Here is a 24,241-nt window from a genome sequence, read left to right as displayed (position 1 = left end):
TCACGAACACAATCCGCAGAACAAAACTGCTGAGAAATATAAGAACTTATCATTCTCTTGATATCCAAAATGATCCCGTTCATATCCACAGAAGCATTATTGAAAATCACATCACATCTCAATTTCCAGACACACCACATAACAATAGCACCAACACTAGGCCAGGAGACTTTATAGGGGGACATTCCCAGAATAGAGTCATGCCAATAAAGGAAAATATCGTCAATCCATTCAAACTCAGTAGTTACTAAGTGATGTAGGGAAAGACCAAACCAAATACGCGATACCACAGGACAGTTTATAAATAGATGCATAATAGTTTCTTCATGAACATGACAGAGAGGACAAGACACATCCACATTCGGGTTATAAAGCTGCATTAAATAATTGACAGGAAGCATATGTGCAAAAAATTTCCACATGAAAAACTTAATTTTCGGTAAACAATCAATACCCCAAAATTTTCTCCAGAAAGCAGAGTCTTCAAAAGAAGGAATATCATTCATATAGATTTTATAAGCTAATTTAATAGTGAACTTACCATTTCTGGTATGAGCCCACATAAGAGAGTCAGACTGCGATTTATCCTAATAGACATAATCCTAGTAACTTCATCAGGCGAGAATAATTGATTCAAAAGAGCCACATTCCAACAGTTAATAGTATAATCGAAAAGTTCAGACACACAAGCATAGTTATTGCAAATAGAATGCAAAGGAATTGGAGGGTTATCATTCCCTGGAATCGAAATTGCATTACAAATAGGAGTGAGAGCCACATTATTTATTTTAACCACTGAATTAGCCTTAATGAATTTCAGACCCTTAACAATGCCTTTCCACATCCAAGAGGAGGAATCAGCAGCTTTATCAATTTCTAACATATTCTGATTAGGAAAGTACTTATCCTTAAGAAATGTAAAAAGCAAAATATTCTGATTCTTCAAAAGTCTCCAACCAAGCTTACAAATGAACATCCTATTAGTAGCATAAGTATTTCTAATACCTAAGCCACCATTTAACTTTGATTTTCCTATATCACCCCATGAAGGAAAATAAGACGCATGCTTTAGACCACCAGAAAGTTCTCTGTATAGAATCTATTTTACTAGTAACAGTCTTAGGAAGAGGAAAACAGGCCATATGATATGTAGGCAAGCCAGACAACACATGCTTAGTTACCACAGTTCTACCTGCAATATTCAAGTTGGATTTCTTCGAAGAATTCAGTCTAGCATAGAAATTATCAATGAGGAAATTAAAAGATTTAGTCTTTTTCTTGCCAATAAACAAAGGAGTACCTAAATATTTTTCAGAACTGCTAAGAAACTTCATGTTAAGGGTTTTCGATAAGATCTTAATGTGTCTATGATGCATTTTCCCACTAGTTATGAAACCAGATTTATCAAAGTTAATCGCCTGACCTGAAGCCTTCACAAAAACATTAATAACCTTAAGGATATTCTTTGCATAAGTGACAGAATCTTTGCAAAACAACATGCAATCGTCTGCAAAAAAAAGATGAGAAATAGAGGGACTATGTTTTCTGAACCTGAAGCCCTGAACCAGTTTGTCATCCTCAGATTTAGAGAGCAACTAAGATAATACCTCCATACAAAGAATGAAGATATAAGGTGTAAGACAGTCCCCCTGTCTAATACCCCTAAAAGGAAGAAAAGTGTCACTTGGGGAGCCATTGACCAAAACTGAGTAAGACACCGTGCTAATACACTGATAAATCAATTGACACCAATATTGAGAGAAACCCAACTTTTTAAAAACAACAATGATACATGACCATTCTAATCTATCGAAGGATTTAGAAAGTTTAAGCTTTATTGCTATATGGCTATTTTTGGAATTTTTCTTTTTTGTCTTAAAAGAATGAAGAATTTCATGCGTTATCACAATATTGTCATGAATCTGACGATTAACAACAAATGCAGATTGAAAAGGAGATATCAGAGAATCTAAAAGAGGCTTCAACCTATTAGTTAAAATTTAAGATATTACTTTGTACACACAATTAGCTAGACTAATAGGTCTGAAATCATGAGGAGTGGCAACATTCTTGATTTTAGGAATTAAAAATATATAAGAACCATCAACAATTAGCTAGACTAATAGGTCTGAAATCATGAAGAGGCTCCATACGAAAACACTTCATTCATATTCATCTTAAGTAAATATTCTCTAATAAAATTTGGAGGAAATGAACCATCAACACTACCTCCTTGTTTTTCAGAGCTATGTAAAATGAAGTTAAAATCTTCAACTAATAACCAGGGGTTGTTGTTATTAACTAACATGTCATTTAAAAAATTCCACTGATTTCTCTTTCCACTCAGAGTTAAAGACCCGTAGATAAAAGAAATAACACAGTTTTTAATTGCAGGCGTAATGTCACACAAAATATGTATCATGTTAAGAGAACAACCTAGCACTTCAATACTCGATTTTTCAAAATACCCAAAAGCTAGACCACCCGATTTACCAATAGAAGGTAGAAAAGTCCAAGCATCAAAAGGCAAATGATGAGTGTATTTTCTAACTATATCAGTATCAACCATTGTTTCAAGCAGACACACACCATCCAATTTATATTTTCAAACCAGATTATATAAATGTCTCCACTGCTTATCAGAACAACAACCATTAATGTTCCAACATAAAAACTTCAACTCAAGTCAAAATAAAATCTAACAGTTGAGGATGATAATCAACAATACAGTAAGCAGCGACAACAAAAGACTAGGAAAAAAGACAGGTTCGAAAATAAATAAACTGTAAAGACAAATAAAATATTTACTAGAAATTAATTTTTACTTACTAGATCATGGGCAGGAGAGGTGTCAGCTTCCATGGGGTCCGGGTCCAGCATCATGAGATCAATTTCCTTCTCAAATTCTTCGTTGGAGATAACAGGTTCAGGTGGTAATGCCGCAAGTGGCATCGGTTCAAGTATAACATTGTCTAAAAACTCATCATTATGGTCACAATCATTCATAATATCATTACCAGAAATGAGGGGGAAAAACGAGTCAGAGGATAAATTCATCTCTGAAGCAGCACCAAATATAAAAGCTGAGGAGGAGACCACAGTCTGAGAAAAAGTCGAACATGATACACACCAAAAAACATTCCCTCCCGAAAGCTGACCAAACAATAGGGTAGGTCGATCAGCATAAGCAATATCTCTATCAGTGCTTTTCTTAAAACAACAAACAAATTTTGGATACCCAATCCCTGAATATATGGTTTTGCAAGCTTGAAATCTGGAGAGTTAATGGTCCAAATTATGTTAAGGTGATGCTTCACTGAGATTTTATAGTAGCTACAGGAGTTATCACACAGTAAAGCAGCAAACCTATGAGGAAACTCTTCAACATCCTCATCTAAAACTAATACCCTAACTTGTTCAGCAGCAATTTCCATAGCATATACAAACAGGTTGAAGAAGAATGAAAAGGAAAACTTGAAACTCAAGAGATGGAATGAGAAAAACCAACATATTCAACCAGGCAGATAGAGCATAAAACTAAACCAAAGCATTAAATCAGTCCTTGGAATTTAAAGATGAAAGGACTGCAGTAATGACAAATACATCACGCTTATAAGGATTAACCCATTTATATCATGCATCTGAAAAGATAATAATGCTTATACTCAATGTACAGAGGATCAAAGAGCAACTGAAATTAGTTAAAGAAATCTTCCAAGTGTATAAAAATCTATGATGCAGCCTCCCAATAACAGACATAATTTGTGAGCTGATTAAAATTAGTATCTCTCTGCTTTTTTTTTCCAACAAGAAACCCCCATTAGTTTAAAGCTAAGATTAATGCCTACGAGCCTATCTAACAGTCTCATAATAACCAGCATTAAGAAGGGACTATACAACAACAGAAAAAGATTCATATCCTCAACAAAGCAGTCCTCAGATCTTATCTTGAAATAAAGAAAGATTCTAAACAGTTAATGAAAATAATCAACTCCCTACCAGAGTAGGATCTCAAAATCCCCAAATCCTTTGAATGACAAAACTTCATATCTTATATAAAGAATATTTGAATCTGATGAGATATATCAAATAGACAAAGAGAATTCCTGGAACCATACCAAAAAATCAGATAAACCCATCTTATCCCAAGCCTCAGTTTATTAATCGAATCTCATGATGTAGTTTCAGAAACCCCATGGCAACCTATCCTTTAGCTCATGACCTAAAATGAGAAACCAAGAAGAAACTTGGAACAATTTAAAACAAACAGAGAATTAGATGAACATCAAATAACAAACAACTAGTATCTATGAATTCATGATTGAAAGAGGAAAATTAAAATTTATGAAGAAATCGATAGGTCAAAATAAAATTAGGGCATAACTTAAAATAAAAAAAAAACAGGAATTATAGTAAGAACTATCAGTTAAAAAACATAATAAATGGAATCAATAACTAGTAGAACATGATTTTGCTAATGAATTAACAGGAGAACATCTGAATTGAATCAAAAGATCGAAGAAGATTCAAAAGTTGACCAAGTCAACGTTGCAAGAAAAATCGCCTTTGACTCACGCTCTCCAACCCCAACTATTGTGGTCATTAATTATTATCACTAGGACGAATGTCAAATGTACCTAATCTTTCAAGATTTTCGTTGCCGTAACTCGGAAGTTGAGTAAAGTCCTTTTTTTTCTATCTATTTTTATTTAGACTACTCCTGAGTCCTAATTCTAAATCTACTATTTAGGATTTCTTAGCTACAAGGATTCGAATCCCAACCTCCATGGAGAAAGGGAGCATTAAGTCGTTGTCAGACTCACTATTTACGACCTTGCGTTTATTCAAGGGATATGATTATCTCAGGTTTAAAAATCATTGAATCATTGTATATTATTTTGTCTTTTTTAGGATCGATATAAAAAATGATGCCAGTTACTGGAATATCTTTCTCGTTCCTCTATAAAGGAAATTTCCGACAGGGGAAAGAAAAATCTCCGACAAGCTTAACTACTCAGATCTTTTAGATCTGAGCAGTGCCAGTTTTGATCTCCATATATTAGATTGATTTTCTTTGTGTAGAGAGGAAATCAATCCTAAACCTAACCCGTAACTCAATCTTCACCATCAAACCTAAAACAACCGCCATGGATTTAGCTAATCTCATCGGCTAAATCCTGGATTCATCGGCACTTTCATTTCATTTGGGTTGTTTGCCCTATTGATATGACAATCCCTTCATTCTTTAAGATTTTATGCTTTCTCGGCTTGATAAAAGTTGGTTTTCATCGAAGTAATTTTATATTTGATCCTCATCGATATATCCAACCATGGTTCCAACTGTTGCATCTCTTCATCTCTTTAATAGAGGTAATATCTCAGCTTGGTACCCCCTCAATCTCCTCGTCATAGAAGTAGAAAAATCAATCTTCAGCTTCTATCCATTTACCCATATTTCATATCTTGTAAATCTATTCTTTAAGCTTCAATCTTCACCTGTTACTTCCAGAGACTATTGTTTTTAACTTCCGGATATCTTTAATCCCTGTGAGACCAATTTTTTGTCGTACCTATCTCTCTGAATAATTCGTCCTCTAATTAGTTCATTAAACCTTGTTTATCATACCCTTGTTTTGCCGCTTTTGTTTAAAGTTGTAATGGATTTTAGTTTTTGCGTCCAATTACAATTTTAAATAGTTTTCCTGGGCTAGTGAAGCCCTTGTTTGTTTCATGAATGTTTACCAATTGATTATGGTTTGAATGTTGTAAGGAAGGTAGCTCTGACCACCAGATTAGGTTTAGTCTTAATTGTTCGTATAATTGTGTTGGTGGTGTCCTCTCCTGATATTTTCTCCTCAATGCCTTTCTCTTTTTCCTTGGTGATGTTTTGTTTTAGTATATTTGAAACTTTGTTTTGTTTCCTAAGGCTTAACGGATCCCCTATGTTTTTTAGTTTTTATACCAAGGAATTGTATCTCTCCTTGTAATTGTTTTTATTCTGATATAGTTCAGGTCTTTTTTTGAAGTTCATTTTGAATTGGGTTTTTCTTTTTTAGTCTCTGGGATAACAATGTTAAGCTTTAAACTAGGCAATCAAAGACAATAACATCAATGATTTATCCATTGCAAGCCAATCTGCATATCCATATGCTGGTTTTTCTGAAATCCAGGAATGTACCACAGCCTCATAATTACTTTGTGCCACAACAGCAAGCGAAAAACCTAATTGATATGCGAATAGGACGGTGAATCAGACACCTTTACCTGATCTGTCAGTTACATTTTACTTTACCTTTCAAGAGGTTTTTCGTATTAATCGAGTCTGTAATTCCTTTGTGCTGATTTTTCAGTTTAGTAGCTTTTGGTACTCTCTAGCAGTAGTGGCTTTTTAATTGTTTTCCTATTTGTATTTTGGTTTTAGTTTAGTAACTTTGTAATATCAATTGTAGCTTTTAGAACTAAGTCCCCAAGGGTTAAAGATTGGATACTGCTTCGAATTACTTTCAGCGCTAAAAACTCAAGTTGAAGATATGGATAACATTGGAAAACAAGGAGGTAGACAATATATCATCTCGGATCCATTGCATCGAAACTCATCACCAACATCCAAGTTCATATGGACTCGGACATGTCCATCAAAAGTACCGCTTTTCTTGTGGAAAGCATTCGTCGAAAGCCTACGGAGCGTCGACAACCTCATCCACCCCACCATTTGCAACATCTATCCTTGATGAAGTTTTAATCCAGAGATTGATTCTCACAGTCTACTTCTCTATCATGTTATTGTAACTCAGGTATCCGAGTCTTCTGAGTATTCAATACTCTCTTGTAATGGGCTATTAGTAAATCAATGGATATCATGCTTCAAATTTATTTTTACTGGAATCATAATATATTGTCAAGAATGGGTAATTGTAAACTTGCATATATCTCTTTTGCGCCAAATTCATGTGGTACATTAGTACATTACACCATCCTCTATCCTTTATTTTTTGGCTGACCAACCGGAGGGTCCGAAGGGAGGGAACCCCTTTTACGGCCGTTTTTTTGTAAAACGTAGACTAACGCAAATTTGCAATTTGATAAAAATATTGGAAATGGTTTTGGTGTTACTTTCACCCCGTGTCAGGAAAAGTGATACTTTCACCCGATTTCAGAAAAAGTGATACTTTCATCTCGTGTCAGGAAAAGCGATACTTTCGCAGTTTAATTTTTGCCTATTTTTAGGCAAAAATGAAACTGCGAAAGTATCTCTTTTTCTGAAACAGAGGTTGTACATACCTAAAAATATCATTCCAACAAAATAAAAGGAGGCATTACGAACTATGGAGCCACCATAAAGGATGCATAACTGTTTATACAGTTGTATTTTGGTTCATGCATCTACTAATTTGGTTATGCAACCACTAAAACGATGTATATGCCTCAAAAATAACATTTCAACAAAAAAAGATGTATAACGCATTATGTAATTAGCAGTGTTTCGTTTGTTTTCGGTCGGTCCTCTCCACTGCGGCAGCGGTGTTCTAGTCTTTTTCCTAATTTTTGGTTATAAAATTTTCATATAATCAGGTTCACGGACTTGTCTATGTTAAGCATTCTGATTGTGAGAGAAAGAGATATAAGTACTTCATAGGATTTGTGATTGTGATTCATTAATTTGAACTCTCGGAATTGTATTCGAGTTTAGTCCATACAGGTTTCCTAAGAAAATGTTGGTGGTGTATTTTGGTACCCCACGTGTTCAAGACACATACTGCAGAATGTCTAGAATCACACCATCGAGAAATAAATGTTAATATCCCCCGCATTTCTTTGTTCACATTTAAAGTCTTGAAAGCTCGCACGGCGTGCAAGATCTTTGCACCTTCCAAAAGGATTCTTCAACATGACTTTATCCCATTTTCCCCAGCTGTGTGAGGGTGCCCGAGTAGCCTTGAATTCAACAAACGAGGGTTTATACTTCCCTCTTTGCAAGCACATCTAACAATCGTGCGCGGTACAATGCCATAAGATTGGGTAATTCTATCAAAGTTTGGTATGAAGCAACCAGCGTAATAAGGATCAGCTACTTATTAAATAACGTCATTAAATATCTTATCACATATTTTGGGAACATCTTCTGGAGTAGAAAAACCAGAGTCATGACTGGAAGTTGTGCTAACATCGTCTTTGTGACCGGTAGAATCTACAGAAGAGAGAAGGGCGTCATATTAGTCAATCATAGCAACGAATAGGTAAAAGGATGAATATATACACAAATATATGTTAAAACCCTAGTTTACCTGGTTGTGTTAAATGGAGAATTGCGAGAAACCGTGAAACCTCTCACAAATCTGAATCCACCTGCATAAGAACAATTGAGTAAATACCAATCAATTAATCGAAGGAAAAGGAGCATCTGAATAGTCAAGTTTCTTACCTAAAAAAGAAATTCTCAAGAAAAGAAGCTAAGAGAAAAGAAGCCGTCAAAAGATAACAAGGGTTTTCTTATTTTTCATCTTTTTCTTCTTTGGTCGTGATAAAAGAAGGGGGGACACTAGTTACGCATCTTGTGCACGTCATTCAACCTTGTTGGTGAATGTCCGATCTCACTTATTTTGACTTTCATAACAATACAGATAAGTAACGCCCCTTCTCACTCGTAAATTATAAATTATGCAATATTGATGTCACCATCTAATGCTTACCACAAACAACTATTATGACGTGCTAACCAGGGACTAAGGTTGATGGTGATTTTTTGACAAGGGCATGCAAGGTAAAATAACCTTGCCCTAGTTGCAGAAATATAATGAAAATTCCTGACCCGACATCAAGATATTAGAGAATTTTCGTAATAAACAATTTGTATTCCGTGAGAGAAACAATAATGCACATTCAATTAATGGACCCAGTAGTCCCATAGTTACTCTAAATGTATATGTATGCCAAATTTCTGGGATTTCCTGGAAAAAAAACTCGTTATTTCATGTGCGCCGATATATACACCTTTTATGCTACGTAGAATGTAATATTTGTATTCAGAACAGGATTTGACGTCATTCTTGAATTAACATGCTACTGAAAGTAGTATATTTAATACATAGTCATACCGAGTATCGAGAATCAATGCACATTCAATTAATGGACCCAGTAGTCCCGTAGCTATTCTAAATGTATATGTATCCCAAATTTCAGGGTTTTCCCCAGCAGAAACCTCGTTATTTCATGTGCGCCGATATATACACTTTTTATGCTACGTAGAATGTACTATTTGTCTTTATAATAGGATTTTACGCCATTCTTGAATTAACATGCTACTGAAAGTATTATATTTAATACATAGACATATCGAGTATCGTCTCAAGTCGCAAACTCCCACGATCGAGTCCCTTAAACATGATATATCAGCGCCATCGTATTCAAATTCGTACTACGATAGTATTATACTCCAAATCTGAGCACGACACATTGCTATAACTCAAACTACATATTATAACCACATTATAATCAAGTCATGATTAATGGCATAAGGATTGCGGCACATTGGCTAGACACACCCAAACCCATAACATATACTACATATCCCATAAACACCTTAGCCAGCTATAGTTAAGGCCATAATACAACCGTTGTAGCTTATAATGCTCTGGCTAAGATAAAAATGGACTAGTGGCATGGTTGGAATCATCCCTAAGCAATCGTCCAAGTACATGGCATAACCAATCACAACTTGGCAAGCTACAACCAAAATTGTGGCATAGCCACTATCGCGCGTACAAGTCGTGAATCGCGGCCAATCTACAAACCCTAAATTGACCTGATTATTGGCCAGATGCATGGCACAACTTACCACGGTCGAAATATCTTGGATTGACCTTGGCCAAGTCTGTAACACGGCTTGATATGCTAATCTCACCTTAGGCATCTACGACCAAGCTTCTGGCCTAGCTCACCACGCTCGAACAACTTGGCCAGATCATGGACAAGTCCGTAGCTCATCTTCTATGCCCAAGTACTCTTGTCCAGCTAACGTCATCTCCCCTGGAAGACTTGTTATAGCCTATTGTACCTCAGCCAAACGTAATATCCCTATGGGCCCTTGGCATACGAGGTCAAATCTGTATCATAACTATGGAACCTTAGCCAGCGCAGCTAAGTTCATGCCATCACGACCCTTGTGGGACCTTGGCAAGTTATATCCAAGCACATAAATCGGCATTACCCCATCGGTCGTGAACATGACATATCCAAGATTATAAAACCCTAATATGTTATTATGGGCCAGGACCAATCAACAGCTTAGTAAAGATTCGATCTCAGCTTAGCTACACAAATCTTAGCTTAGATCCACCAATTCTAACTTAGTTATCCTAGTTGAAATAGAAATCACATCCCAATAGTCTTGACCATAGTAAGTCCAAACCTTAGTTCTCGGCTATGGCCTAGCCACATCATTCTTGTGTGTCATCTTCGGCCAATACCGAGCCATATCCAAATATACATTGGCCCAACCACTGTAGATGAATACTAACATGCTACAAGGTTGTACATATGTTGTGAAAGTCTATGTCCATGGCAACTGAGAGGGGAATGGTCATGGACTAAATAAGTCAAGCCATGGTGGCTGATTGTACAAGACACGCCACGATAGCTCCCCTGTACCATGGCTTGACTTATGCTATGGCCCACCATTCCCTCTCAGTTTTCGTGTCCAAAGAAAAATGTACTAAGCCACTACACAACCGCAGCTTTCCAAGCTAGCGCTATTTTAGGTCATGGCGTGCCAAACCTTAATGCCGCATTAGGTTTCCATACCATCCTATGCTAATAGACACGACTAGATCTAATTTCGATTGTGGCAGCTGAGCTATCTTTTGGATCTTAACCTACTAGGCTAATCCTAACACCATTATAAGCTATGACAGCGCCATTATAGGCTACTATGCCACTTATCTATTTTATCACCATAAATAAGCCATGAACATGTCATGCCAAAGGCCATGCGATTATTTAACACTCCAATATATCACATAAAGATTATGTCCTGACATATTTCTCTTCATCTTAGCAGTAGTAGAAAGTGTAAACATGCTACGCTACTTTTACGCCATTAGCACGCCATGCTAATTTATAGCATCATAACCAACTATAAACGTGCCAAGCTATCCTCTAACGCCATAACATGTTGTTAGCATGTTGCGCCGTGGCCAAGTTGTTTTCACAACAACTCCACCAAAAACGATCAAATATGCCTATAAATACATGTGGCATATCAACATCTATGATTTAGCCTAATACTAGATGACCGCTGCCATGGTGCGCTGACCAACCTGCCGAAAAAATTGACACAAAATTAAATTGTGTACTCACAATTTAGTTCCGCCATAATGGCACAGAGTCGGACTTGTAAATTTGTACAGTGAAATTGTAAAGCAAGGAGATGTTCAAACAAAGATATCATATTTCTTTGTAAAGATACGTAAAGCAATTTCTAAAATTGTATACAGTTGAAAAATACATCATATATGTCAGTGGAAAATAGATATACATCCATATAACTTAACCAAAATTATGAAACACTACCATATGTGTCATTTCCAGGCTAGCTGCAGAATCTGCCAGGGTCCAAAACTCCTTACAGAGGTTATTAAGCTCTTCCCAACGAGCTAGTGCAGCTAGGCATCGTATTCTCCCTATAAGATGCATACAATAATACTAAGCACCGTCTTCATGACATAGGGTCAATAAAAGAATTACTAATACGAGTATAATTTTAATATATGTGATAAATAACTAATTATCAAAAAAGATGGTCCATAAACTGTTGAAAATTGAACATTGAACGTCTAATGCTTTTTGGCTTCTCTCAAGTTAAGAACACCTTGACATCTATGTCGCTCATCTTCTTGAACTGCTTTTGAAGGGAACTCAAACACTAGGGACAGAAGATATGCAAAAGAGACAAACGTGTGATACATACAAACCTATTATAGCATCAATAATGCCATGAGGGCTTGCAGCCTGAGATGCTTTGGTAGTGTGCGCTTTGAGAGCATCATCCCACCGCTGCAGTTTTTTATACCTAAGAACCATAGAACAATATGAAAAAATGACTCCGATAATTAAATGCTTATAGTACAACAATACATGGAATGTTTATTTTCAGCAACGAAACAGAGGTCCTTTCAATATTCCAACGGAAGCCTGGGATATAAACCTTGATTAGATGGGAAAGTCTCACATGAAATTAATATTTATGAACACCGTGCATATTAGATGTAAAACTCATTTGGAGTCTTTAACATAGAGGATAAATAGACCTCATGCTGGTGCAACTGATTATTTATATGTATAAGAGCTTCAACAACAACGACTGGGCTAGCATCCATCTTCTTGGAGCGGGAACCTTCAAACTCCATTTCCTTGTAATTGAAAGCCTCCGCAAATGCTCATCACTGAAAAAAATTTGGCTTCAGTAGAGCCATGAATACAATGGAGGCCTTCCGAATTCAAAGGGGAAATATGCCAGGTATGTAAGCAAGCACACTGATAAAATTTCGATCAAAAAAAAAATGAACATTGCCTTTTCTGCAAGTTCACCAAGGAGTCGAATATCTATTGGAAGACGTTTTTCATCATACTCCATAAACTCAGCCTGCAAAGTCGAATATTTATTATATCATGTCAATCCATGGTGGCCGATTGTATAAGACACACAACAATAGTTCCCTTGGACCATGGCTTGACTTATTTAGTCCATGGCCAAGCTATGGCCCACCATTCCCCTCTCAATTTCTGTGGCCAACAGAAAACGTACTAAGCATGGCGTGCCAAATCTTAATGTCGCATTAGGTTTCCATGCCATCTTATGATAATAGACACAACTAGATATAATTTCAATTGTGGTAGCTAAGGCCAAGTTCATCGAGATATCTTTTTGGATCTCAGCCTACTAGGCTAATCCTAACGCCATTATAAGCTATGGCAGCACCATTATAGGCTACTACGCTATTATCTATTTTATCACCATAAATAAGCCATAAACATATCATGCCAAGGGCCATGCGATTATTTAACACTCTAATATATCACATAAAGATTATAGCCTGACATATTTCTCTCCATCTTAGTTGTAGTAGAAAGTGAAAACATGCTATGATATTTTTACGCCATTAGCACGCCATGCTGATTTATAACATCATAACCAACTATAAACATGCCAAGCTATCCTATAACGCCTCAACAAGATGTGAGCATGTTACACCGTGGCCAAGTATGCCTATAAATACATGTGGCATATCAACAACTATGATTTAGCCTAAAATAAGATAAAGTCCATGACTCTTCTAAAATACCTTCGAAATATCAAAATACGTCACATGGGGAGATTTTTCATGGGGTACTGGTCTAGTGGTTTACAACAACATGCGGCGTGACGACACCCTATGTGAAAAGTTATAAGTAGTGGTGACTGTTATAAGTAGTTGGAGAGATCATGGATACGTGAAAATGGGATTCCAGAAACTTCCCTAAAATATCTCACACTATCTTAATTATCACCATGTTTCTCATCTCTACACAACCTCACTACCTCCACTACTTACGCGAAAATAAGTGTGTTCCAAACTACTATAAATAGGCTACTTAGTCTATTCAAAAACAGAACAAGCTTTCACACCCAAAAACTCTGTTATTCTTCATAGTTTTTAATACCCAAATAATACATAATTCAATACCGCTGCAATTTCTTAAACTTTTCTGCTTCCCTCCCCTAAGATCAACTCATCTTCCTCTCCTTGTGACCGAAGATGGATGGAACGGCTACTATCGTAGTTTAGGCTTGTCCTATTCGATTTTTATTTTTGAACCTAAAAGGAAAGTACCACAATGGTGAATTTATTTTTCCTAGAAGTAATTTTTAGGTACTAACAAAAGGTTTATTTTCCCCTTGCTTTTCACCTATTTTTCAAAACTTTACTCACAGAAAATCGATTCCGATCTTAGTTTGACATATCGAAGTAAGATAACGTTAATTCTGGTTTTTCGTCTTCCTGTTAAGAAAAGTTAAGAGTTAATACGGATTCTTGCTTTTGCTTAATGAAATAAGGTTCAGTTTTTTTATTACAATTGATTCATTATAAGAAAAACTAAGTTAATTCTGATATTAGTTTAGGCTTATCAAAATAAGGTACGATTATTCAAGTCTAATAGGTTCTTGATAAGAAAACTAGTTTTCTAAACTAGTTTAGGCTTATAAAAATTAGGTACAATTATTGTGGTATAATTGGATCCTGATAATTAAGTAGCTAAGTTAATTCAAATCCTAGTTCGACTTGTCAAAATAAGGGAAATTACTTCGGGTAATTGTTTTAGCTAAAACATATTAATTTGGTAGTTTCGGTTTTAGTGTTGCTTATCAAAAGTGGTATGTTAAACCTTCTTGATTGACTCTTATAGGTTGTATCGAATTCTTATGAACTTGAGGGTCCTTTCGAAATACTGGTTGTACTTTTTTATTTATTTGTCATTTTTGTGACAAAAAGGGAGAGAAATATATGGAGTATATAGTGGCTCATAATCACTGAGAAAGGTTATATGTGCTGAAAAGTGTATATCAAAACGAAAAGAGTAAAGCATTGATTAAGGGGGAGAAACATATCATGATGTGTAGTATCACATACTATGAAAGTGAATAACATATATGTTTGGATGAATAATACCTAGCTTTCCTTTAGGGGGAGCAAAGTTTTTGTTATTTAAATGCTTCAACAACAGTATTTATTTTCTGAATATATACAGGTTATGGTGTTGTTAAAACTTGGAATTAAGCGTATGAAGAATGAGTTAAGAGACTGTTATGTAATTTAATATCTTTATTTTTTAATTTTTATCACTAAAATTGACAAAAGCGGAGATTGTTAGAGCATTGCTCGGTTGAACCCACCAACCATCGGTATGTCAAGCTTGGTTGTCATATTTTAATTCCAAAACTTGAGTTGCTTGAATAGATTACTAGAGTCAACTTCGTTAGGTTAGACTAGGAAGTCTAGAAATGTTGAAACAAACTTGTATTACTCTGAATAACATGAAAACGTATCGGCATCAACGAACTCAAGTTTCCTCTAAGAAACATAATTAAGTTTACGACTTAAGGCTTCACTTAGGGATTCGTTAGCCAGGTCCAACTATCTTTACCTTGATAGTTCGTGTATTCTGATATTGTTCTTTCTGTTGTCGAGGTTTACGTCGATTTCCTTCAAGAACGAGATAGATAGAAATCACAAAGTTCTCTTCGTCTCAGACTTTGTGATTCCTCAAGATAGATATCTCAAACTCTTCTTTATTAGTCGGTTTAACATTGTTCCTGAGAAGTGGTTAATAATCGAGGCTTCTCAGCTAACTAAGTGTAAATGTTTTGAATATGTGAGGTTTGCTAGATTTGTGTATTGCAAATAGATTTCCAATCCTTTATATATTCGGTCTAAAGGGAAATCTAATAGGCTTATCAGTTAGATGCAGATTGGTATGAAAAGTCTTCACTGAGGACACCAAAGGACTGAAGACGCCATAAAAAAAATTGACCCCTCTTGGTGTAGAGTTCCTTTATTGGGAAATACGAAATGGCACGTCCACTAGAGATAATTATGAAATTGGTATGTCCCATTTTCAACATTTCCTACAAATTTTATCTTTATAATAGGAATATCACAAGTAGTATATAATCAATCTTAGTAGATAAGTTCATATTAATTATGATGAATTACGAGCTTCGTTCTTGTAGAATTTGTATCTTGAAAGATAGATATTGATATGTATACTTGGCAGAATTCCGATCCTCTTGTATTTGGATACGATTAGATTGAACTTAAATATTGATTTGTGAGATCGTCCAAGTACTCTTTTATACAACTAGGTTCACAAACTTTATTATCTTAAATATTCTTATCGTGGAAGAGAAAGAGATATAAACTCTATATACGTATTGTTCAAGGATACTTAGATCTATTTGCGATTGCATTAGGTTTTGTCCATACCGGTTGCGGAATCAGAAAATTGGTGGTGTACTTGAAACCATCTCCTTTTCAAGCATACTGTTTCGACTGACTGTATTTCCCTTGCCCGCATCTGTTCTGTAGATGGTTGTGATAATGTGCTTGATACGTATGGAGATCTTTACAGGGAAGCAATATTACCTGAAGGCTACTTCTTTTAAGATTATGATGACCTAAAGAAATTAAAATGTACCTCACCATTGGTGGCGACTAGAGCCTAGATACTGAGGCTGAGACTCTGAGACTCATACTTCTCTTGAACTGAGATGAGGTACAAAAGCGTTTGATTGGGCAAAGGAAATACAAATAAAGCTATCTCCATCGATAGGTTTGCTTCAACTGTAGTTAAAATTAGGCAACACCTACCGGTAGGCAAGTCCAAGTGAGTTGTGGCCCAAATCTAACTTGTAATTAACTACTCAAAACTGTACTACCAAACAGTATACTGTATAATGGAATTTCCTAAACTGAAATAAGTAAATTTTGTCGACAAGTAATGATAAAGGTCTTTATCAAGCTTATCAGGATAGAAATCTTGATTAAAAATGTCTTCATCAAGCTTATCAGGATAGCAATCTTGATTAAATTAGAGAGCAATTAATAGGAGTGAACCACTAACTATAGCCAACTTGCACGAAATGACAAGCATTTAGTCCATATATAAACTCATCGACACAAGTATATACTTGATTATCTCATACCTTAGACCCCTCAAGCCATCTGCTCCATTTTTTTCTCTGTTAACTCGATCATCATCGTAGAACTGTATTGGAAGTTTCTTATAACGCAAACCCATATCCAATGGAAGAAGAAAATAGGCTGCAAAGATTGACAGGAATGGCCCGCGAGGATATATTAAACTGGTTTACATAGACAAGGTGTACGAGATCTGTGTATGCTGCAATAACATCTCGTGCTGCCGTGCTGGTGCGTATGATTTCATTTTCTCTGTTCTTTTTCAATTTTATATTTTCCCGCTAACTGAATATATAGGAGAACAGAGAAAAAAAAACTGAGATAAACTATTTTCTCTCGCAATTTCATATGTACCAGCATGAGCTGTTGTTGCAGCATACACGGATCCCGTACACCTTCTCCATGTAAACCAGTTTAGTATATCCACGTGGGCCATTCCTGTCAATCTTTGCAGCCTGGTTACTTCTTCCTCTATTGGATATGGGTTAGCATTATAAGAAGCTTCCAATACAGTTCTTCTACGATGATACTTCATTCTATCGAGTTAATGGAGAAAAAAAAATGGAGCAAATGGCTTGAGGGATCTATGGTATGAGATAATCAAGTATACGTTTATGTCTATGGGTTTATAGAGGGACTGAATGCTCTCTTATCAGGATAGCAATCTTGATAGTAGAAGCTGAAAAATCCTAAGAAATACCACAAGGGCGTTTCACGATCTGCTGCCAAGTTATCAAGGAGACGGAGAAGAAAGATTGTACCAAATCTCTTTTGTGCTTGCAAATATTCAGCTTATTCTTAGGGATGATATGCAGATTCCTTAAGCAGCTTATCGTTATATTGTAGAAAAGAAAAGAAAAAAAAATGTAACAGATAATCTCCTGGACTAATAATTTGAATTCGTGTCTGTTGAACTCTATGCACCAAACTACTGATGGTGGGGAGTTTGTCCCCTGTCCAAATCAAAAAGACTACGTTCAAGTTCGGGGTCGTTAGTGGTTTCTTGCTTCTAAGAATCAAAAGACATTACAAGAAAATAACTTAATGAAGTACACACCGTGGCTAAGAAATCACAGGGAGATAAAATGACGCCAAAGTTTACCCCAGCTAAGTATATATACACAGATTCATTATCAGATGTTTAAATATGACTCTAGACAGAAATGTAAACCATAACAAAAGACTTCGCTTTCCTGATTTTGCATCCAATGTTTTCTCTGATAAATACTAGTGTGGAAGAACGAAATGCCTTACTCCGCTAGTAAGATGAAGTGGAAATTGATCAATTTACACAAATGGTACGAACAGAATCCAAGATTTCGTTAACTTCTCATTCAGCATTGCTAGTGGTAATCAGAGGCAATTCTCTAAAAACTGACGATGCCTCTTATTTGGATGTGGTTAACTCATTTGACTCATCTGAGATGGCCAAAAAGGGCAGGAAATTGGGATTGCAAAGAAAGATGTAAGATTCAATATGATACAGAGAGGTATGACAACAGACCTTTGTATAGAAATTGGTTAGGGTAAGAAAGGTTTTCTAGGCCACCTCCGGTAAGGTTGTACTTGTTTTATCTATTGACAAATTTGTAACTTCGTTGCTGTCTACTTCAGTTCCGAAAGTATCTCTGAGGAATTCTACCGCCATGAATGTGAGAGCAGAGGCTGGAACATACCATATGACTCTAGGTACACTGCCTCTAAACAAACCCCTTCCACCTTCAATCATCCAAATCCTAGTAACCGCATCCAACCAGCCTTTATACCTAAACAAGCAAAGTGACTGCATTTAAAGATGGTATATTTCAAATCTTACCCATCCTGTAAGTAAATATTTGATAAAGACATACGATGCAAGAACAGAAGAAATGGTACTAACTAGGTCTTTGAAATATAAATAGGCCTTCATAAATTTACAGACAGACAATGTCCAACTTTACCTCACAATTGGACCTTGTACTTGAAGTCTTGTTTTAATGACATCAAGCGGGGTAGTGAGATATGCACTAAAACCTGCAAAATCAAGAAAAGGGGTGAAACGCCATGTCATTGCAATAATGAAGAACCCCCATACAACAATTTGCAACTATCATACAGAAAGATTCTAAAATTTAAAATTAGAGAACTAAAATTTAAAATTAAAAGCAGCATAACAGTTAGGGTTAAATTGTCCAAGAAAGAGACTTACCACCGGCCAAGCCCCCTAGTAGTAACCCCTCAACAGAATTACTAGGTTGAATATCTGAGTTAGGTAACCATCTTTGCTTCCCATATTCAGCAAAATCCCTCAGGGATTCATAAAATGTAACCTGGACAAGAAACAACCATTTGAGACAAGTATACATATCCATAGTCAATGACCATCATCGAAAGAAGGAAAAAAAAAAATTTGTTCTCCAACTGAGAACTTAGCGAATTAGCTCAGAATATACCAGCCTCTAATGCTACCAAAAAGAGTGCAATCATCTTATATTTTAAATGGTGCCAACTTGAAATGATAAATCTGTCCATATATGAATGAAGTTGATGCCTTAACAAGTAATAGCATGCCACAATCCATGTAACGTCCATATAATCAATATCATAATGACCGTAGTGTGCCAGTGTACTGAGTAGATACATACCATAAGACCAGCAAATGGGACATCTCTTGCAAGAGTAGACCAATATCTGCGCCAAATAATTGATAACCACCAAAAAATAAGCAGTCAAAAAACAATATGCTGATATCAAGTATTTTAATCTAAAACTTAAACACTTTTTTCTGAAACAGCTCAGACATTAGTGAACACCTCCATATCGGTATTAACTGACCAGATATAAACTAATAATGAGAAAGTTACTAGTAACAACAAGAATATTACATTTCTATAATTTTTTTTCGAATTTTTGCTCTTTCTTGGTTACCAAATCATCATTAAATTAGAAAACTGGAAAGGTCTTTCATTTAACGGTATCAGATAAAAGGGGGTATACAAGATACCACTGACTTGCCCGTAATCTATGTGGTTGGATCGACATTACAATAAAGTAAAGTGACCAACAACATTGACTGAGAAGATAGAAAGTAAAAGCAAGAATCAGCATAAGGAATCTACTATTTTATTCTATTTTCTACAGTACTTCTTACTATGACAAACACATTTAATTATCAAGATAGAGTCGGGATAAACCCTGAGACATACCCAGCGTATAACCCCCGCAGACCTTGTTGTTTCCAAATTGAGGAGCCTGCCTGAAATATGCCGGAGTAATACACATACATTTGTCCTCCAGATTTCTGGCAGACATTTTCTTTCATGGCCATAGAACTCCAAGACTTTTTGGTGCCTTGTACCTGCATACGCTGTTTCACCACTTCACATGGTACATAGATAAAAGATCCAAGTGTATCTCCTGAAACATGCCAACGAAAAGGAAAAATTGAGGTCCTTGGTATGATAACTAATTCTGGTAACTGTACGTGATTTAAATTTGGAACTGCTTATTCACTTCACAGAGTATTGAAATATTTTAACTCAAATTCAAAAGAAAAATCAACATAAAAGAATGACTAATGCCACCGAGATGCGATAGAAAGTCAAAGTACCATCCAAGGAGACATCAGCTCAAACTATAACTAGAAAACCTCACCAGCTCCTCCAGCAATGAAGTATGCCCAATGACCCCCGAGGTTCGGATGCAATTCTTCGATCCACTTTTTAGTGGACTCAATGACACCAAAATATGTTGCCCCAGTTGCGAGGGATCCTGTTAGTGCAGGAGTTACTCCTCTATAGAGCCCTACAAGGATGCATGTTTATAAAAGAGTAAGTATGGTACAGCTTCAAAAATTATAGAGTTCTGTAATCTCACAGCTGCGACGACCTTATAAACAAAAGCGAAGACTGAATGTAACCTAGCATAAGAGACATATAAATATTGACCTATGGGAAAGCCAACGTAATGCTAAAATCAATTTTGATGCAGAGAGGAATTATTTGTTGAGAAACAGATAATGGTGTGAGGGTGTATTACTCATCAAAGCATTAGAAAAATCGTAGACAGCTACGAGAGTACTAAAACTATCCATAGTGTCTTTTCGTAAATGGCATTTTAAATGTAAATGATACACTGTCATTATTATTTAACCAACTTCAGGGGTTTTCATTTAGAAACATATACAGTTAGTTAGAGGACCTAAACTTAATCCAATGAAAAAAATGTGGCACTTAGCACAAAAGAGATTGTCTAATAAAACTCTTAATCATTGCGAGAGAATAAGCAGACATACAGTTCCAACATCCAATAAATGAAGGATGCGACCTCTAGTGTAGCTTATTTTTTAACCATGTGCAAATATAGAACTTCACTTAAAATGTAATGTTGGATTATAAACTACTTAATTCATAAACTGAAACAAAAAACTAGATAAATAAGGGAAATGCAGAAAAAATTGAAAGAGTACAGTAGTATGTATAAGCTCGTGGATTGATACGTCAATGATCAATCTAAGATAAGATTTCTATCAGGTGGGATAAGGAAAGTGGAAAATGCAAAGGTACATTCCCCAAAATTTTGTGGTTTGTCAATCTAACGAGTATCTGTCATTTTCCATGGATAAGCTAGTTAACAAAAGGAAAGACCAAATATAACCTAGCATAAGCTTATAAATACTGACTTATGGGAAAGCCAATGTAAATGCTAAAATCAATTTTGATGCAGACAGGAATTCTTTGTTGAGAAACTCACTCTCTTAAGCTCAAAAGATGGTGTAAGGGGGTATTACTTATCAAAGCATTAGAAATATTGTAGACGGTTACGAGACTACTATAACTATCTGTATTGAATAGGTAAGTCTCTTCTTATAATGGAGGAGTACAGATTTGTAAATGGCATTTTGAATGTAAAAGGTATGATCTCATTATTATTAATCCAAGAGGTCAGTTACTTAAGAAATTTTCATTTAGAAGCATATACAGCAAATTAGAGAATCTAAACTTAATCTAATCAAAAAACAAATTATGCAGCACTTGGAACAAAAGAAATTGTCTAACAAAACTCTTATTCTTTTAATGATCGCTGAAGGATGTGACATCTAGCATAGCTCGCTGTTTGTCTCATTTGCAGATACAGAACTTCACTTAAAATGTAATGTTGGATTTAAAATCACACCCAAACAAGAAAGCTAGTTAGTTCAAACTGAAACAGAGAACTAGAGAAATAAGGGAAATTCCAGAAATAAAATGAAAGAGTATAGTCGCATGTATAAGCTCGTGGATTGATATGTCAATCTAACTCGAAATTCTGTCATTTTCCATGGATACCCAGTCTAACAGTCTATGTAACACATCTAGAGTCCCATAACTCTTTAAGGCTTGCTTGAAATACAAACATATACAAATACCTCTATATCCATCAACAGCCCAGACTTTCCGAACCATCTCCAAGATACTCTTTGCAGGCTGAGAAAGATGAAGCAAAATATCAACTGACAAACTATTGAAACATGATATAATACTGAGCAAGATACTTAAAAATAAAATGAGGAGTTTGATAAGCGTAAGATAGAGGCAAAGGCCAAACTACAAAACGCAAACGAAAGAGAAACATAACTCTCACTCACAAGTCACGACGCAAGCTGAACTCTGATACACCTTAGTAAATAATACAACCATGTTAAGTAGCGGCTGCAGTTATACCAAATAATACGTTTTCAGCCTTCCAGCCAGAAAGTGTTACTCACACTGTTAAGTAGTGGTTGCAGTTGTTCTCCTTATTTCCAATCATGTGATAGGAATTCTAATATTTCTAAACTCATTAAAACAATACAAATGCATGTCTTACGCAACATTTCACTATGCACCTTTGGGCAATAATTGGGATTTTGTGGACGATGAGTTTTGACTACACAAATGATGCCGTATGTATGTTTGGTGGACAACATTGCTTATGAAACAGAACTCTAACCTTGGCTTCGCTAAGTATAGCTTGACTCTGCATCCGCGTCTTTATAGTATCAATTGGATGCATCATCCCTTCACCAAATCCCCCCGCAGCTGCTCCGAACAAGAACTCCTTCCATACTACAATGTACAACATATAGAGTTAGGCATCAACAATGCACAATCCCAAAATTAACTAAACGGCCAAGATATAGAGAAACTATTAGGGTATTTTATTACCAGCAGCAGTAAATCACTAAACGCCCTAAAATTTCACAATTAGCCACAGAATAATTCGCCTCCATCGATTTTTGTTTGAGAAAATTCGTCTTCATCGATTTTTGTTTGAGAAAATATGCGTAATTTCGAACATGATTGGAAATTTAAGAGAGAAAAAATTATAAAAATCGGGAAAAAAGATTGGGAGAAACTAGAAATGCTTACCGAAGAACTGAGTGTTGTTTTTGTTGTTATTGAGGAAAGATGACACAGACACTTGACTACTGTCTTTAAATTTGTGTTTGTCCTCCATTAATCGAAGCCTGAAGATGTAAAATCCAAATGGGTTTTTGATTTTTTCGCTGAGCAAAAATGGGGTTTTTTCAGGGTTTTAAGCGCTGTTTTCCTCCCTAAATTTGGTTCTTTCTTTCTTCTGCCAAAAGCCTCGGGTTATTTTGTTTGAATCATTATGTTACCTGGGCTGAGCTTTTGGAGTCCAACCCGCAAACTCGATCCGACCTACCCACTAATTTGTCGATGGTAACTTGGCTTTGGCAAGAAATTTGTAATCCATTCAGAGTTCAAGGCTAGGTAAAAGCATGCGCCAAATAGATTTGGGGCATGGCTGGAGATGCGTGATAAGTTTCGCATGAGCCAAATGGTATTTGTCCATGGCCTGTGTAGATGCGAAAAATCCTACTTTTACATCCAAGAAACATAAACACACACACATGAAGTGAACAAGCGAGAGATGCACAAGAACACAAGATATACGTGGTTCGGTATGATTACCTACGTCCACGGTGGTAAAGGGATGATCTTATTATTCAATTCAAGGTTACAAAGTATGTATCTCACCAACGAGCACTTTATTCTCACTCTTAAACTCTTAGTTTTCTCCTCTCTCTCACTGATTACTTGGTCCTTTAGCTCTCTACATATCTCTCCTTTTATAGCTACAAATGATGATACACCCAAGTTACAGTGTGTGTCGCGGTATATCTTCCTTGATGTCCTTCTCGGGTGGCTGGTGATGTCTCATCCGAGATGCAGGGTCGAACCTAGTGATGTCTTCTCCCGATGTCCATTCATCCGATATTGATTGCTCAGCCGAGTGTAGACGATGTCGCCCTTGATTTTATTAGCCGAGTCTTACTTTGACCAGATTCTCTTTATCTTCTCAACTACCTAGTCAGTACAATTATTGCTCTTGTACTCGATGGTTGTCTCTTCCGTCACCTCCGACCTTTACACGTATTGTATTCATGGGTTCTCTTGGTGTCTCTTTTCTCGTGCCTAGGCCAGGTAAAATGATTTGGTGCTTTACACTTCCTCTGTTGTCGATGCATTACTACCTAGGATTTC

The 24,241-nt window shown here is 36.0% G+C and overlaps 1 protein-coding gene and 1 long non-coding RNA gene across 2 annotated transcripts; one reads left to right on the top strand and one right to left on the bottom strand.

Moving 5' to 3' along the window:
- The first annotated feature begins 16,526 nt into the window (after positions 1-16,526).
- On the top strand, positions 16,527-17,661 carry LOC113271735. The gene is made up of 2 exons (XR_003322297.1): positions 16,527-16,964; positions 17,109-17,661. It is a non-coding gene; the product is annotated as an uncharacterized LOC113271735 (long non-coding RNA).
- Positions 17,599-23,290, bottom strand: LOC113271734 (mitochondrial substrate carrier family protein E-like). The gene is made up of 9 exons (XM_026521637.1): positions 23,102-23,290; positions 22,683-22,798; positions 22,120-22,177; positions 20,367-20,516; positions 19,919-20,129; positions 19,358-19,403; positions 18,922-19,042; positions 18,674-18,746; positions 17,599-18,499 (listed from the first exon to the last, which is right to left on the bottom strand). Exons 1-9 carry the CDS (start codon positions 23,187-23,189, stop codon positions 18,274-18,276), a joined length of 1,089 nt encoding a protein of 362 aa, XP_026377422.1. The 5' UTR covers positions 23,190-23,290; the 3' UTR covers positions 17,599-18,273.
- Between the last annotated feature and the right edge of the window lie 951 nt (positions 23,291-24,241).

This window comes from Papaver somniferum, chromosome 4 (assembly GCF_003573695.1).
Source record: "Papaver somniferum cultivar HN1 chromosome 4, ASM357369v1, whole genome shotgun sequence".
In the NCBI taxonomy this organism is placed as follows: Eukaryota; Viridiplantae; Streptophyta; class Magnoliopsida; order Ranunculales; family Papaveraceae; genus Papaver; species Papaver somniferum.
The sequence above is the reverse complement of the archived record's forward strand: the minus strand, read 5'-3'. Positions and strand labels throughout refer to the sequence as shown.

Bases quoted from the DNA above. Each gene is read 5' to 3' on its own strand.
- LOC113271734 (XM_026521637.1), bottom strand. From the start codon at position 23,189: ATGGAGGACAAACACAAATTTAAAGACAGTAGTCAAGTGTCTGTGTCA. The intron at 22,178-22,682 runs GTTAGAGTTCTG...CATCTTTCTCAG, and splicing joins CTATACTTAGCGAAGCCAAG to CCTGCAAAGAGTATCTTGGA. The intron at 20,130-20,366 runs GTGAGGTTTTCT...GGCATGTTTCAG, and splicing joins CTTCATTGCTGGAGGAGCTG to GAGATACACTTGGATCTTTT.